Source organism: Vigna unguiculata, chromosome 3 (genome assembly GCF_004118075.2).
Source record: "Vigna unguiculata cultivar IT97K-499-35 chromosome 3, ASM411807v1, whole genome shotgun sequence".
In the NCBI taxonomy this organism is placed as follows: Eukaryota; Viridiplantae; Streptophyta; class Magnoliopsida; order Fabales; family Fabaceae; genus Vigna; species Vigna unguiculata.
In genome coordinates this window covers 53,962,683-53,978,057 of record NC_040281.1, presented here as the reverse complement: position 1 = coordinate 53,978,057, position 15,375 = coordinate 53,962,683, and the positions used below count along the sequence as shown (strand labels likewise).

At 34.5% G+C, this 15,375-nt stretch overlaps 2 protein-coding genes across 2 annotated transcripts; both read right to left on the bottom strand.

Moving 5' to 3' along the window:
• Positions 1-1,539: 1,539 nt before the first annotated feature.
• Positions 1,540-4,861, bottom strand: LOC114177691 (PLASMODESMATA CALLOSE-BINDING PROTEIN 3-like). The gene is made up of 4 exons (XM_028063150.1): positions 4,577-4,861; positions 3,922-4,158; positions 3,772-3,805; positions 1,540-1,990 (listed from the first exon to the last, which is right to left on the bottom strand). The coding sequence occupies exons 1-4, from the start codon at positions 4,626-4,628 to the stop codon at positions 1,711-1,713; spliced, it is 603 nt and encodes a 200-aa protein (XP_027918951.1). The 5' UTR covers positions 4,629-4,861; the 3' UTR covers positions 1,540-1,710.
• Positions 4,862-6,570: 1,709 nt separating this feature from the next.
• LOC114177690 (transmembrane protein adipocyte-associated 1 homolog) lies at positions 6,571-10,974 on the bottom strand. Its single transcript, XM_028063149.1, has 6 exons — positions 10,602-10,974; positions 9,332-9,523; positions 7,411-7,573; positions 7,098-7,200; positions 6,913-6,994; positions 6,571-6,834 (listed from the first exon to the last, which is right to left on the bottom strand). The coding sequence occupies exons 1-6, from the start codon at positions 10,881-10,883 to the stop codon at positions 6,763-6,765; spliced, it is 894 nt and encodes a 297-aa protein (XP_027918950.1). The 5' UTR covers positions 10,884-10,974; the 3' UTR covers positions 6,571-6,762.
• Between the last annotated feature and the right edge of the window lie 4,401 nt (positions 10,975-15,375).

The following is a 15,375-nucleotide window of genomic DNA, read 5'->3' as shown; positions in this document are numbered from 1 at the left end:
TTTAAACCATTTTAAATAAAGTTCAATGTAAAATATTAATTAAATGAACTTAATTTGGTTAAAAATATTTACTTGAAATATCAATTTTGATGGAAATATTTGTATACATTATTTATACATAAATTAAATTTGATTTCAATTTGGAGAGGGACAAAATTGCTCCATTTTTACAAAATTTGGGACTAAATTGAGACAAATTAAAATAAAGGGACCAAATTGAGACTAAGAAAATGACACGTGGTGTCATACTGACACGTGTCACTGTCACTGCCATGTGGCACGATGACAGCTTGACACGTGACAATTTTTTAATTTTTTTAAAAAAATTAATAAAAAAATTAATAAAAAAATTAATAAAAAAATTCAAAAAATCGAAGAACTGACACGTGGCACTCCCTCTAACGGCGTCAACGGCAAGGACAAACGTGAGATGTTTCAACAAAAAAGGGGACCATTTTGAGACTTTTAAACATTTGGGTACCATTTTGAGATTTTGACTCCAAAATGGGGACCAAAGGCATAATTAAACCTTATTTAAAGTTGAACTTTTTATTAAATATTTTTAATAAATATAATAGTTCTAAATACTTACTCTTATCAATTTATTTAATAAATATAATAATATGAATACAATAAATAATAAAGTATTATTTGACTTAAAATAAAATAAAATATGGAATAAATATTTGGTGTTATCATTAGTGACCTATTGTGAAAGTAATATTTGTTGAGTAGAACTGTGGCCAGCGAGCATAAATTAATTTCCATCGAATGACACCGACTATTTTACATTAAATCACATTGTGAATGTGATATTAACATAACACAAGGAGAAAACAGTGAGTAATATATAGCTGGGGAAGAATTGACAACGTGATTAAAAATTGAACGAAGAAAAGAAAGGTACAAGTGAATTAGCAACCCATGTGCTCGACATGTGGGGAATACAAGAAAAACAATCAGAAAGGCTGTGATAGACAACATTACACGCACAACACAACAAGCATCAAACACAACCTTGCATATTGGGAAGACAAACATCATATTATTTAAGCAATCAAGTGTTATTCAGGAACCACCCTGATAAGAGTTTTAAAAAAAGACGAATTCAAAAATGGTTTTCCATGTGATCACCATGGATTTTTCATGCTCAATTTTACCCTAATGTTTCCACAAACACCTTATTCACTGCTGCCATACGTTGTCGTCCTTTCCCTTTCACCATTATACAGCCCAACATTTCAATTACAAGGACCACACTATTTGACTACAACAAGACCACAGTCAATAAAAAACTTAGTATCTGGCACTATTAATCTGCTTCTTAATTACATGGCATGTTTTTCTTAGGTTAATTGAAAGAGCGAAATTCATGGCTTCAAATTGACATGATTTTTATATATCATCCCATTACTAATCTTGGTGTGCCACTTCTTTCAAAATCCAGCATCGGTTTTTGAAAATTCATGGTTTGAACCATCTCATTGACAACGTTGTGTAAATCTTGGAACAGAGTAGAAAGGACCTAAGAAGAACAAGTAGAGTGAAAGTGTTGCCAAATTCAATAATTAATAAATCAAAAACCCAATAGCTAGAGGAAGGTGGAGAAAGATATTTCAAGAGTCCAAAAAGCAACGTCCCCAAGTTCAACACCTAGAAAAATAACATTCACAATAATACAGTGACATTGAGCATTTTGCTCTTACATTCTCAGCCCCAGCAGAAGATCATGAAGGAAGAGAAGAGAGTGATCAAGAAGAAACCAGAGTGCACTAGTCTAACACCACCGTGACTCTCATCATTCATGCCAGATCCTGAAGGTCCCATGCCACTGCCAATGCCTCCTAATACTCCAGGTGTGGTGCTGTATGGAGTAGTACCAGTGGTGGTTCCGGTGCCGGTGCCGGTACCGGTTGATGGGGTTCCAGTGGTGGGAGTGGTGCCCATGGTTGGTGTAGTTGTCACGGGAGTTGTACCAGTGCCTGCAGCACTGATAACACAAACAAAGGAATCAATCAATGCTCAACCCACATGCTGTGTCTCAAAACAACAGAAACAAAAAACACACTACCTAACTACCAGTAAGATCTAGGACCATGATAAATAAGCAAGTTTTACAAATTATAAGGTTTAATAAAACTAAATGAAATCATCCACATTCTACTTTCTTTAAGTTGATATTGACTCCAACAAGAACGAAATTATGGTTTTTTAATAGTAACATTCAAGAATATTCCACAACAGATAAAATCTTTCATGAGATTTGCTTTTTAAAACAATCGTCCTTTCCCCTTCAGTTAACAGACAATAATGGAAGTACCAAGACTGTTATCCAAATTGACTGTGGTATAACAGTGTCGTTGGTATTGTTTAGAACGATAAAAAAGCACACTTTTCACAAATTTCCAGGTTAAAAAAAGAAACAGACCAGGGTTAAACTATCGAAAACGATGGGGCAAGAACGGTCATAAACATGTACTTTTTTAAAAGTTTGATGGCCCAGATCTCGAAGCAAATGTTCTCCATGTGGCGTTTGTTTCACCGTCATCATTCATCATCAAAAATTCAAACTTGATCATGAAATATGGAAACAAAAATTCTCCCACACATAAATAAACAAAAATGCTCACTGTTAAGCACCCAAACACTACTGTCTTCCACCTACCTTTTACTATACACATAAATAAGGGCATTTCCGTCTCCTTATTTTCTTTATTTCCAAAACTGCTAAAGCGAAAAAGCTGAGGATAAGATCGTCCAATTGGGACAAACTTGTCATTTCACAATCATAATGTCCAAGATTTTTTATTTGAAAAAGATTCAAACTTTACTGGAGCATCGGATCCCAATTATTCAAGCATCTTTCATATTTAACTTCTAAAGTTAGATGTCTCGCTTCAACGGCTATAATCATCAACAAGTAACGAGATGAAGACCCAATTATGAAATTACGATACTATCAAGACCAAATTAAAACGAACGTTTAATAAGGAATATATTTAAAATCAAAATTAAAGATTATAAACCCTATTCTGCTTGTACCCACTAATTTATTTTCTTAGTTCCATCTTTTTGCCTTCAACTACACTCCTCAGTTTTCATTTTCAACAAATATATATATACTCCAAAAAGTAGGGTTTACTTGAATAAATATCTGATTAATGTTTCTTTTATTTATGTTTTTTTTCTACACTACTTTCACATTTTCTTTTATCATGATTAAAAGACAAAATTTGAATTTCAACTTTTCTCCGTTTCTTTTATGATAAAAAGTGAGCTCGGCACGGGTGTACTCCTTTCACTTTAGTATCAGAAAAAAAAAATAAAGTGAAAAAGCATTAAAAGCGAATGTGAAATTCCTTCCTTCATCATAAATCTGGTATATATATTAAAGAATAAATGTTACTTTATTAAAAAAATTAACCTAATTGGTGAACGAAATAACCTCATCAATTGCACTTTGTTAAACCCTAAAAAACACTAGTAACCTACCACGCAGCGAATATGCCTATTGCAAACCAAATAACTCTTTTATAGATAAAATAGCATAATAATATAAGCAAGTGCCCTAACCCGGATTATTTTTTATTATGTATGATGATAAGAAAAAAAGCGAAAGTTCAATATCAAAGTTAACATCGCCATCTTTCAAAATCAGACAACCACGTTATAACTTAAAGCAGAAAAGGAAAAAAAAAAACGTATTAAACCAAAGGAACAACAAATAGGAAGTTTGAGAATGAAGAACATGAGAGTGGAAGAAATCCATACCTGACACTTGAAGGGTAGACACAACCACCAGTGCCTGTCACCAAGAAGGAGAAAGAGAGAAACAGGTAAAAGGGTCAGCTATTGTGTTGTTTTTTTATGAAAGGAAAATATGGTAAGAAAAGGAAAAGAAAAAAGAGATTGAGGATTTACTAGGGTCAGTTGCAGTAACAGTGGCTGTTCCTGCAAACTCACAGGACCCTTGAGCTTGACCCTTCTTCTGGAAGTAGCTATTGACGGCGTAGTTGCAGTGGGCCCTGACGGTGTTGGGCTGGAAACAAGGCCCATTTTGATGGAGAGGGTTACAGTCAGCACCAGCTCCACAAGCATAGTCTAATGTTTTCTGCAGGATCGCGTCGCCTCCATCCTTACAAACGCACCAAGTTGCACCTGTAACAGTAACAGTTTAAATACATCAGTGAGCATAGTGATGAGCATAGACAACGAGTGTGAAAGAAGAAGAAAAGGTTTAGATTTAGGAGAGGAAATAAAGGCTTGGAGGAATAAAGGTATACATGGCAGGACTCATTTTGGAGTGCCAAAACAAAAGAATCTACGCTAGCAAGGTAAGATTTTAGGACATCAAAAGTGTTAAGAAATGTGGAAATGGCACACTCTTGCATGACTGAACAAGTCCCTAGCTAGGATAAAGTCTGGTCTTTGAAGATTTCGTGAAAAAATAGAAAGGAGAGACATAGATCCAGTGGTGAAAATATGGAAAGGGTGTTTAAACTATAAAAAAAGAAGTAAAAGTTTGAAGCTTGAGTTTGAGAAGGAAGAGTAGAAGAGAAAGGAATTGGAAGCATACTTGAAGTGCCAGTGAAAGCCAAAAGAAGCAGTGCAAGAGCTAGAGCAGCCATTTTAGGAGACGATGAGGTAGAGCAATGTTGTTGTGAGAAAGGGATTATACATGCTAGAGCAGAGAGAGAAGAGGGGGAATGGTGGGTGCGTGACAGAGTGTGTGAGATGAGATGAGAATATGAGGACAAAATATAACACAGGGGAGGAGAGGAGATGGTAAAGTTGTGTAATGTGTAAACGGTGGGATAATGGGTGGCCTCCTTTCGTGTCGGCTTGTGAATGCTTTTTGTACTTTTGCAATTTCAGTCTGACACACTTAATGTGGTTAAAAATAATGTAAATAAATAGTTGTGTTTCTAATCACGCTCCTCTTTTCTTTACCCTATATCAAGGAACGAAAATAGTTTCATAGGGACTCGTAAAAGCCTAACAGGGGTGAGTGGGGAGGCCTAAGCAAGCAGTGAATGAACAAAGCCCCTATGGGAGTGTGTTACTGTTTATCTTCTGCCATTAATTTCGTCATTTATATCCTAAATTGGCATCCAATGACCAGAGACGAGGTGAAATAAAGTTTTCTTTTTACATTTTCTTTACTTCCTTGTCTTTTACCAAGGTCCAGCTAGAGTAGAATAACTGGGAAGAATTAAACAGTACTAGTCAAAATTGATGAAAAGTTTTAAGCAATTTGACAAAAAGTAATGAAATTTTTAAAAGAAAAAATTTGCATTACAGAACTTTTTTACTTTTTCCAGTTCAGCCTCACAGTATAAATATTTCAACTATGAAAATAAAAGATATTTTTTGTTGCACGTCTAGTGCTAACGGTTCTTTGGGCTAGGCTAGAATTGTAAAACATCATATGGTAATGTTACATGCACCATGGTCCCATGTAATTCAATGTTGTTTCGCTAGTTGTACTTGAGGGTTGCCAGAAGTAATGACAGGAGTCTGGTCTCCGAACTATCCCTTGCTTCTCCTCTTTATTGAATATCTCAGCTGCACCAACGGTCCAAGAATTTTCTTCCTTTTAAAATAAAGAGACTAACCAATAAAATAAATAATGTGTGAGAAAAAGTAGTTACGCAACACAGATGTCGTTTGTGAACGTGATTAGTGATTAAATGAGAAATGAAATATTTGCTAACTTTTTTCGCTAGCGTCCAATGCTACACAGAGAAAGTCTCAGGTCTCGAGGAAGTGTAGCATGGCTGACTGGGCCATCATCGAATGGATGAGACCACGACTCAAACTAGGGTATGGGCCGGGACCAAGTCGATCGACACATGGGTTAGGTTTAGTGGAAGGGCAAAGAGGTCTACGACTCACAACAAGGTACATAATTAAATTAACTTTGAACACCAAAAAGCTATTAAATTAGCTTTGAACCGCAAAAAGCTATTAATCCAATATCTATCCCTTTTTCTTTCATTTCACATAACCAACACCTACATGGCACTTCTTTTAACCAATTTATGCATTTCTTTTTTGCTAGAATAGTTTTTTAAATTAGCAGCGTTCGTTATCTGAAACATAAAGCCACGCAAATATACTTTTTTATTGACACTATTTTAGATATTTCAAGAATTGAACGGTTGACTAGAGAGTCTTGCTAAAAGTAGTTACTGAATGCATCAAATATAATAAAACTGGTAAGTTTGCATTTTTTATGAAAGATTTATTCATTGGGAAAAAAAATCAGCCTATAAATAACTCCCCGACAGTTCTTTACTACCCTTGAATGCGAACCAACATTCTCCAAAACCTAAAGCCACGCAATGCAAAATGCTATCCATCGAAAGGTGCTTATGATAAAATATAAAATGCAGAGGCTAATTTATGTTTATTTGTATATCATGTTATGGAGACATTGACCAGATTTTACCAAAATTATGAACTTTAAATACGTCGTTAAGAATTGAAAAATGAAGTTGCTGATGACAGCTTGAGGCACTACCTATTCTTCAGAAAGATATTTAAATGCTATGTGGATTTTGGAGCTTATTTTGGTTTTCATGAACGAGCTCGTTACTTAGTATGTTGGTTAGTATTAATATGATGAGTTATGAAAGCACTGTTCCTATAAAAGCATTTCACAGGCAGGAGGATCATACAATACAACATATGACGGAGCAGAGTCCAATATTTACAATAATGCACACACAAAATATGCCTGTCGGTTCTGAAGAATTATTCTCAGTCGGCATCAAAGAATCCAGCATCTTTCATTTCGGAATAATATGCAGTATCTAGAAGGAAATCCTCCTCCTGCAGCACATAATATGAATGTTCATGCATATATTATGAAAACCAAAAAAGAAACAGTAAATAACAAAAAATGTTTACCTGGAAGAAATCTGCAAGAAAAGTAATATAAAGAAATGGAAGATACAAAGAGTGATAACAAAGCACAGTGAGATCATACAACCTGCAGATGAGAAGCATTATCTGTTATTCATTGTTTAAGCTATCGAGATGATAATTAAGTACCACTTCTAAGTTCTAATTGAAAAGAAGATATATAGCGTTACCAATTGCCGAGTCCAATGCCAATTCCTGCTAGTCCACAAGCAAACAGGCTAATCACACTAAGTACAAACATTACAGCAACATAGTTGTAAAAAGCTGGTCTTGCTGCAAAGATGAACGAAAATGAATCTTTTGGAATATAACTGGTAACAGAATTAGTGTGTTTGGCAAAAAGTTGTCTCTAATGTATATTTAAACTGATGTTGTAATCAATGATACACTAATATCACTTTTATGTTTCCTCATTTGGAAAGTGTGAATGCCATTCTACGTGCACAAAGCAGCTATCAACACACTGTCAGAAGTTATACTCACGTGGAAGCTTCTCTCTCCATTTGGAGAAATGTGCAAATAAAATGAAACCATAAGCTGCAGCAAGCAATAACTTGTGCACTATCCATAAACTCCACTTGATTGTATGGGCTCTTTCAACATGTCGATTGAACAATGGGACCCCAAATCCAAAAACATATATTGCCTGATAAGGAAATGCTTAATCAGCAGAAGACATACCACGAAACAATGCATAAAAGGCGATGACAGTTAAAAGCAGTTTGAGTAATTAACATCTACAGAACAATGAAGACTTGGCACTGTGCCTCGTATCATATTATGCAACGAGAAACAGAAATAAATAGAAAACCATTGTAAGTTGAAACCACCACATTTTTTTTTTTTGTTTAGGAAAGAAAATGCAAATTAAAATTCATATTGAATAGAATGGCAAAGTTACATATCAAGGATAAGTCATCCTCAAAGAAACCAGATACAGCATAGAACCTAAATCAAATGACAAATAAAATTCTAAAACAATAAAATGGTGTCCCTAATATAACTGGAACAATTTATTGTTTCCTATCTGATACATCATACATCTAACGGGTGAAGCGAGCAAAGTTTCAGTTGTACGTTAACGTATTGGAGATATAAAATTACATTGAATACATTTATGCAGATATATAATTAGTTACTTATGGTTACAATCCGAGAATAATATTTCCTCATTTATTAAAATACCATATTTGAATCCTCACTAGGACATCTTTTAGCCGAACAGTCTTGCATTGTGCTAAAACTTTTTCCACAGGAGATTCATAGCATGCTATCCCCCCTCTCAATCTTGTGTCACAATTGTAGCTAATATTTTGAAGTGGTCTAAAAGGAAGCTTCCAATTGAAATTAATGATTGAACTCCCCGCAGTTAAAAGCACCCCATTGACATATCATGTGATTAAAGAGAAATATATTACAGTTTAAAAAATATACAATACTACATGCCAGCATTCAATTAAGAGAGAATAAGTTACATCTGTCAGACCATAAGGCAAAATTTAACGTGGAAGTGATAGACCACTATTAATTAGGATATGGGAGTTAAAAAGGGTGATGAAACCACATTAATCCATACACAAACTTCCTATCAAAAATTAAGAAAAACTTGCGAGGCTACATGCCTGAGGGTTTTCAATTCAGAGAAATTTGATAGATGCCTAATACTGCCAAAATTTGGGAGCTTATGAACTTCTTTTAGTAAATAACAGCCACCTTTCCCACTTTGTCAGTTAAAAACATTATATAAAATACAAATGACTTTTTCCATAGAATGATGGAGTTGAGTTCAGCAGTATGACAAAAAGAATAGGCTCAGAAACATTTTTGAGTAAACTCTCAAAAGGGAAGTGGATAACTCAACATGAATTTTGGAAATTTGGATCACGGACAATCGCTGCAGAAGGAGACTGATTAATAGTTATTACAAAAAGTAGTCCCCCATGAACATAAGAACAAGTAATAGAAACGTAAAATCACTGCCAAAACAAGTTCACTTATCATTTCAAAGGCAATTTTTGTTTATTATGTTTCATGCTGCAAAACTTTCCATAGAGCTGTGTTTGTGGTACCCGTTAGTTCTCCAAAGAAGGTTGCACTATTGGTAGCGATCAATGTAGCTGGTATTAGTGAATAATGGTTCGGCAATTGACTACTTTCCTGAGCTGTTATATTTGCAATTGCGATGTACATTAAGACAAAATTACATTGACAACAAGAGACAAACCAGTAACGGGTAGGAAGAAAATCAAATGCTATTCATAAAGGGGAAAGTTATATGAAACCAACAAAGAATAAGCAAGTCGAGACACCATTCAGTCACAAAAATCCATTTATATTTTACAAAACATATTAAGTACATAGTACATGCATGTATACAACTAATGTGAATGAAAATCCAACTCACCTTAAGAAGGGTATCCATACAGACAATAATTCCTGATGCAATGAAAGAGTGTGCAAGAGCTTCCATGCCATTCATATAGTTATCGTTCAGTAAGAAAGCTATCAAGCTTATCTCTAGACACAGCATACCAGATGCTGTAAATAATGACAGCAGATTCCATGCAACCTCCTTTCCTTGAGAGCACTGCCATGCCTGCTTAAGAAAAAAAAGAAAGAGTTGAAGGGCTAAAAGAAGGGAAGGTACAAATCGTACTGCCAACTGAATGGGAATAAATTAAAGTGATAATCAAACTTTGCATAGGAGCACACAAGGAAATGGAAAAGCTATGCCGTAGATTTTGCACCCATACAGATTACTTTTACCCACTGGACTCAAAAGCAAACAGAGCCCGTAGCTGAAAAACTTAAATGCAGATTTTTAAAGTTCGTAAAGTTCTGTGGCTGGAAACAAGTCTTCAGCATCAGTGCAGAAGCCACATAGTAACAAAAGCAATGAAAGTCACATTCATAGTTACCTCATGATACAATACTATTATGTATGATATATTCAGGCACAATTAAATAGCACTTGCCACTTCTTCTATTTTTTCTTTTGTTCTGAAGTAAACGGCAACCTTGAGGTTGGACCCCAGCCAATGAACACCTATATGACCGGAACCGTTGGTACTCTCGTCACACTCATGAGATCACAGCTTCGCAAACACTCTCGATAATTGAACACTTTAAATAGAACTGGTTGTCTCGTGCTTTTTCTATGTGCTACCATTTATTGCTAGTTTTTTTTTTTCTTTCTAACATGCTGTTGGACTTCAAAAGCACTCTTCCCAGCTTTCACTCAGCAAAGACTAATTAATATGTGGAAATCCCCTCCCCTTTCCCCTCACATTATTCGTATTGCAGAGAACGGCCATTTGTTGAATTTGAAAGAGAGGAGTAGAAACAAAATAGCCAAACTCATGCTGCCAGAAAATCAATGGATGTGTTCCCATACGCATCCCACAACAAATTCAATAAAAAAAAAATGCACCACGAACTTGAAAGGGTGTCATAATTTCATAAAAGCCGTGTATTAAAAAGTGAGACCCAAAGGAAAATGCTCATCGGAATAACCATTTTAATATCAGACAGAGTATGATAATTGTCTTAAAATCAAGCGTAGCATGATTTTTTACTAATTGATAGTGTAAATTACAGAGACTTCTCAAACCAGCATCATCGAAGCAGAAGAGAAAACAATATATACAAAAAAGGAAAGATGCGACGTGGTGTACCTGAAGAGAAGACCATGCGAGGTTTAAAAGCGTGACGAGCCAAAGGACGGCGTAATAGGAAACGACAACATAGGAGCCTCGACGACAGAGGCTGTTGAGGCTCTTCTTGGCGTGCAGCGCAAGATACAGAACGAACAAGACGGATGAAACGACAAAGAAGAAGCCGTACCCATCGCACTTCAGATCGCTGCCAAGTGGCGACAAAGCTTCATTTTCGATACTCTGTGACATGGTTTCAGGGTTTGAGATCCGTTGAGAAGAAAAGGGGTTTGTGGGAACCATAGGACATTGTTTGGCCCCTGACCAAGTGGATTTTCTTCAACAAGATCGTGGAATTGAGTTGACGATGGAGTTAACTACCCTCTTTCTTATCTTGTGATGAAAGTTTCCCTATAATAATATCAATCATGATTTACAATTTTTTATTACATATTTAACAGCTTTAATATGTCAGTAATAATTTAGCATTAGGCCTGTAAATCTACTAAAATCAAATTATTACAGCTCAATCATACCCGATTCAAAAAGAATTGTTCAGTACAAATTTATATATTATGTTAAAACATAACAAAAGTTTGTTTGTTATATATTTCTTTATAAGTAGAAAATATTAATAAAAGATATTCCTCTCTTAAGTTATTTTTCTATTACATATTTTTTTCTTTCTGTTACAAATGAAATTATGATAAAATATTTTAATCATTAAAATAGTTGAATTATAGGAATAATTTTACATGTTTATAAAGTATTATAGGAATAACAACATAACTATACATCGACTGTATATATTAATTATAAATATTTTTTCTTGTATATATATTTGTGTTTTTTCTTTCAATAAAATACAACACATAATTTCTTTAATTTATTTCCTTTACATGGTATCAGGAGCATGAGCGATCCTTGCTCAATCATTTATTTTTTTCTTTTCCTATCCATGTTTCCATGGTTAACGAACGTAAAAAAATTACATTTCAGTAGTTCTTATACTCTCAATCATTCTGACCATCCAAAAGTGATTCTTGTTTCGAAACCTCTAAATGGAAAGAACTTTTCGACTTGGCATAGAGCCATGATCAATTTTAAATGCAAAATCCATATTGAATCTTGTTGATAGAACTCTCAAGGCACCCTCTGCGGGAGACAAATAAGAAGAATATGCAACATGGGAAACATGCAATGACATGGTATTATCTTGGATCTTCAATTCTTTGACACCTGATATTGTAGATAGTGTTATTTCCTATGACACTGCTCATGAAGTCTGGAAAGATCTTCGAAATCGCTTCTCTCAAAGTCATGCACCACTGAATTTTCAGATTGAGAGAGACATTGCTTGCTTGGCTCAATATCAAATGACAGTCGCAACCTATAACACGAAGTTAAAAGAAATTATGGGATGAGTTAGGCTTCTATAATAATGCAACCTGCACTTGTGGAGTAGACAATAAAAGGTGCAAATTGATGCAATTTCTTATGGGATTGAATGCTACTCGTGACCAAGTTCTCTTAATGAATTCATTGCCTGATGTTACACAAGTTTATTATTCCATCATTCAAGAAGAAAAATAATGACATTTGGGCACCACACGTGACACAATAGAAGCTTCAACCATGGTTGTTCAAAAGAATGAACCAACAGCCCTTGCTGTTCGACGCAAACAAGGTCCTCTTTCACGTCTTAATTAATCTAATTGAAAGTCGATGCATTGTTCTCATTGTGATAGAGATCATCATACAAAAGAAACATGCTGGAAGTTACACAATTATCCTTTTGAACACCCAAGGCATGAAGTCACCCATAATGCTTATTCTAAGCCAAATGGGAATAGTCAATTTTCAGCAAATAATGTTAGAATGACCTCACTGATGCAGCAGTTGTAGTCCATAATGAATGAATTGTTAGGAATCCAAGTGTGAGTCTAAGTCCCACATTGACTAGAAAGGAGAAAGTAGAGCACTATATAAGGATAAAGACCCATAAACCCATTGCCTTAAGGTTTTGGGTTGAGAGTGGTGTCAAGGCTTTATGTGGTTGGACTCAGGTCTCATTGGTGTTTACTCTCCTTAGTGAAACCTTCTCTATAAACTTAACATGAACTAACTGAACTACAACTTCAACAAATTTTGTCTATTATGCAGGGTAATGCATCATCTCCGTTAGTTAATCCTAAGGTTAACAACGCCAATATTTCTTCACCAACCTTGCTTGTCAACGGTAAAAAAAATACTTCTTTACCACCAGTTGTTATGCCAAATGGTAACCAGACCCCTATTATCTCCATTGGAACTTTACCTTTAAGTCCAATTATTTCTTTAACAAATGTGCTTGAGGTACCATCTTGCAAAGTAGATTTAATGCCAGTAAGTCAGGTTACAAGAGATTTAAATTGTTCAGTAAATCTTTTTCCTTCTGGGTGTATTTTACAAAATTTGATAATGAGAATGGCAATTGGTTTGAGTAAACAACAGGATGAACTCTACTACTTGGTTGCAATGACATCAAATAAGTCAATTTTCATTCCCTCACTCGCAACCCATGTCACCAAGTCATCTCCTCCTTCAAACACTTTTACTACCTTATGGCATCGACAACTAGGACATCCATCTCCATCTAGATTAGATCTCATGGCTAAAACTTTGTTAAACCTCTCTTTAGAATCAAACAAAATTTGTGATGTTTGTACTCTTGCAAAACAGACACGCCTTCCTTTTTCAAACAGCTCAATTTCTTCCATTAAACATTTTGAATTACTCCATTGTGATATTTGGATACCATATAAAGTTCCTTCTTTTTCTGGTTCAGAATATTTCTTGACTGCTGTGGATGATTTTTCTTGCTTCACTTGGATTTTTTTTCATGCATCAAAGTGAAACTCAACATCTCCTTATCAATGTCTTCTCTTTTGTTAAAACTCATTTTAATACGAATATAGCCAATATTTGGGTTGATAATGGAAGATAATTTTTTTTCTATGCAAGATTTTTTTACATAACAAGGAACAACTTACCAACATTCTTGCACTTACACACCACAACAAAACGAAGTTATCGATCGTAAACATAGACATATCCTTGAGTCAACACGCATCCTTCATTTTCAAGCTCATATTTCCTTACACTTTTGGGCATAATGTGTTTTCACTGCTATCCATATTATTAACAGGTTGCCTACGTTTCTTCTATCACGTCAGACACCTTTTGAGCACCTATATGGTAAAATCCTTTCTTATTCACACATTCAAGTTTTTGGATGTCTTGCTTATACTGCTAATGTTCATGTTTCTCAAAAGCTTGCTCCTTGTGCCTAAAAATGTTTCTTTTTTTGTTATCCTCTTGGCCAAAAGGCTTACAAGTTATATGATCTCGAAACAAATTCATGCACGCTCCATGCAAGCCTCACATGAAAGCTGCAATGCATGTGCTGTGATACTTACAGAATCATCCAGGTCAAGGTCTATTTTTTCCTTCATAAAATAATTTATCTTTGCACGCTTCCTACGATTCAGATTAGGGAGGTTGCCCTGTATTTCGAAAATCAACTACAAGTTATTGTGTTTTTTTGGAATCCTCCCTCATCTCTTGCTGAACAAAGAGGCAGAAGACAATTTCTCTATCCTCTACAGAAGCAGAATATAGAGCATTGACTGATACTTGTTGTGAGTTGACTTGGTTACGAGCATTGTTGAAAGATTTACGTATATTGCATCCTAAATTGACGTTGTTGTATTGTGACAATAAAGTCGCCTTACACATTGCGGCTAACCCGATATTTCATGAAAGAACTAGACACATAGTGATGGATTGACACTTCATTCGTGATAAGATTTAAGATGTTTCAGTTGCAACAAAATATATACCTTCCGTTGAACAACTTGCTAATGTGTTTACTAAACCAATGGGAAAATAAGCTTTCTTTACCATGAAGCGCAAATTGGGAGTTCTTGGTATTCACTCTCCAACTTGAGGGGGAGTGTTAGAAATTAAATCATGAGAAAATATTTGATTATTAAAAGGTTTAATTACTCGGATGATTACCACTTTGGTACAAGTGTGTTAATCTGGTACCCGCTTTTAAAAAATTGTCAATTGCATCCCAACTTTTGAAAAAGTGCTTCAATTAGGTCCCTTTCAAACGGAGTTGACTAACGTCATTAGTGAACGTGCCACGTGTCAGTCTGTGGTTTTTTTTATTTTTTAAAGATTTTTTTTGAATTTTTTGAAAAAAAATTAAAAATGCCATGTGTCAGGTCCCTGTGTGTGACACATGGCATTGTCAATGCCACGTATCAATGTCACTATCATATGCCATTGTGTTGATTTCGATTTAGTCCCTATATATGTCTTTTTGTTTCAATTTGGTACCAACTTATGTGCATCTGATTCAATTTTGTCCCAATTTTTTTAATAAGAAAAATATTTTTGTAATCCATTTTCTTAAGATTAAAACTAATTAAGTATAAATATTTTTGCAAAATTAAGTACTAATATTTATATTGTTTTACTAATATTTTTTAGACTAAATTTATTATTTGTATGAAATGTTTTACTAATATTTTTTTTATTAAAAATGACTTTTTAACATATTACTTTATTAATTACTTTTTTATTAAGTACTCATGTTTTGTTAATTATTTTTTTTCCAAAATAGAATAATATTGTCTCTTACTAATTTAAAACCAAAATTTCTATTTGTCTGAATATTATACTAATTTTTTTTGATTAAAAATGACTTAATAAAATGACTTTTACCACTAAATTTTAATATATATAT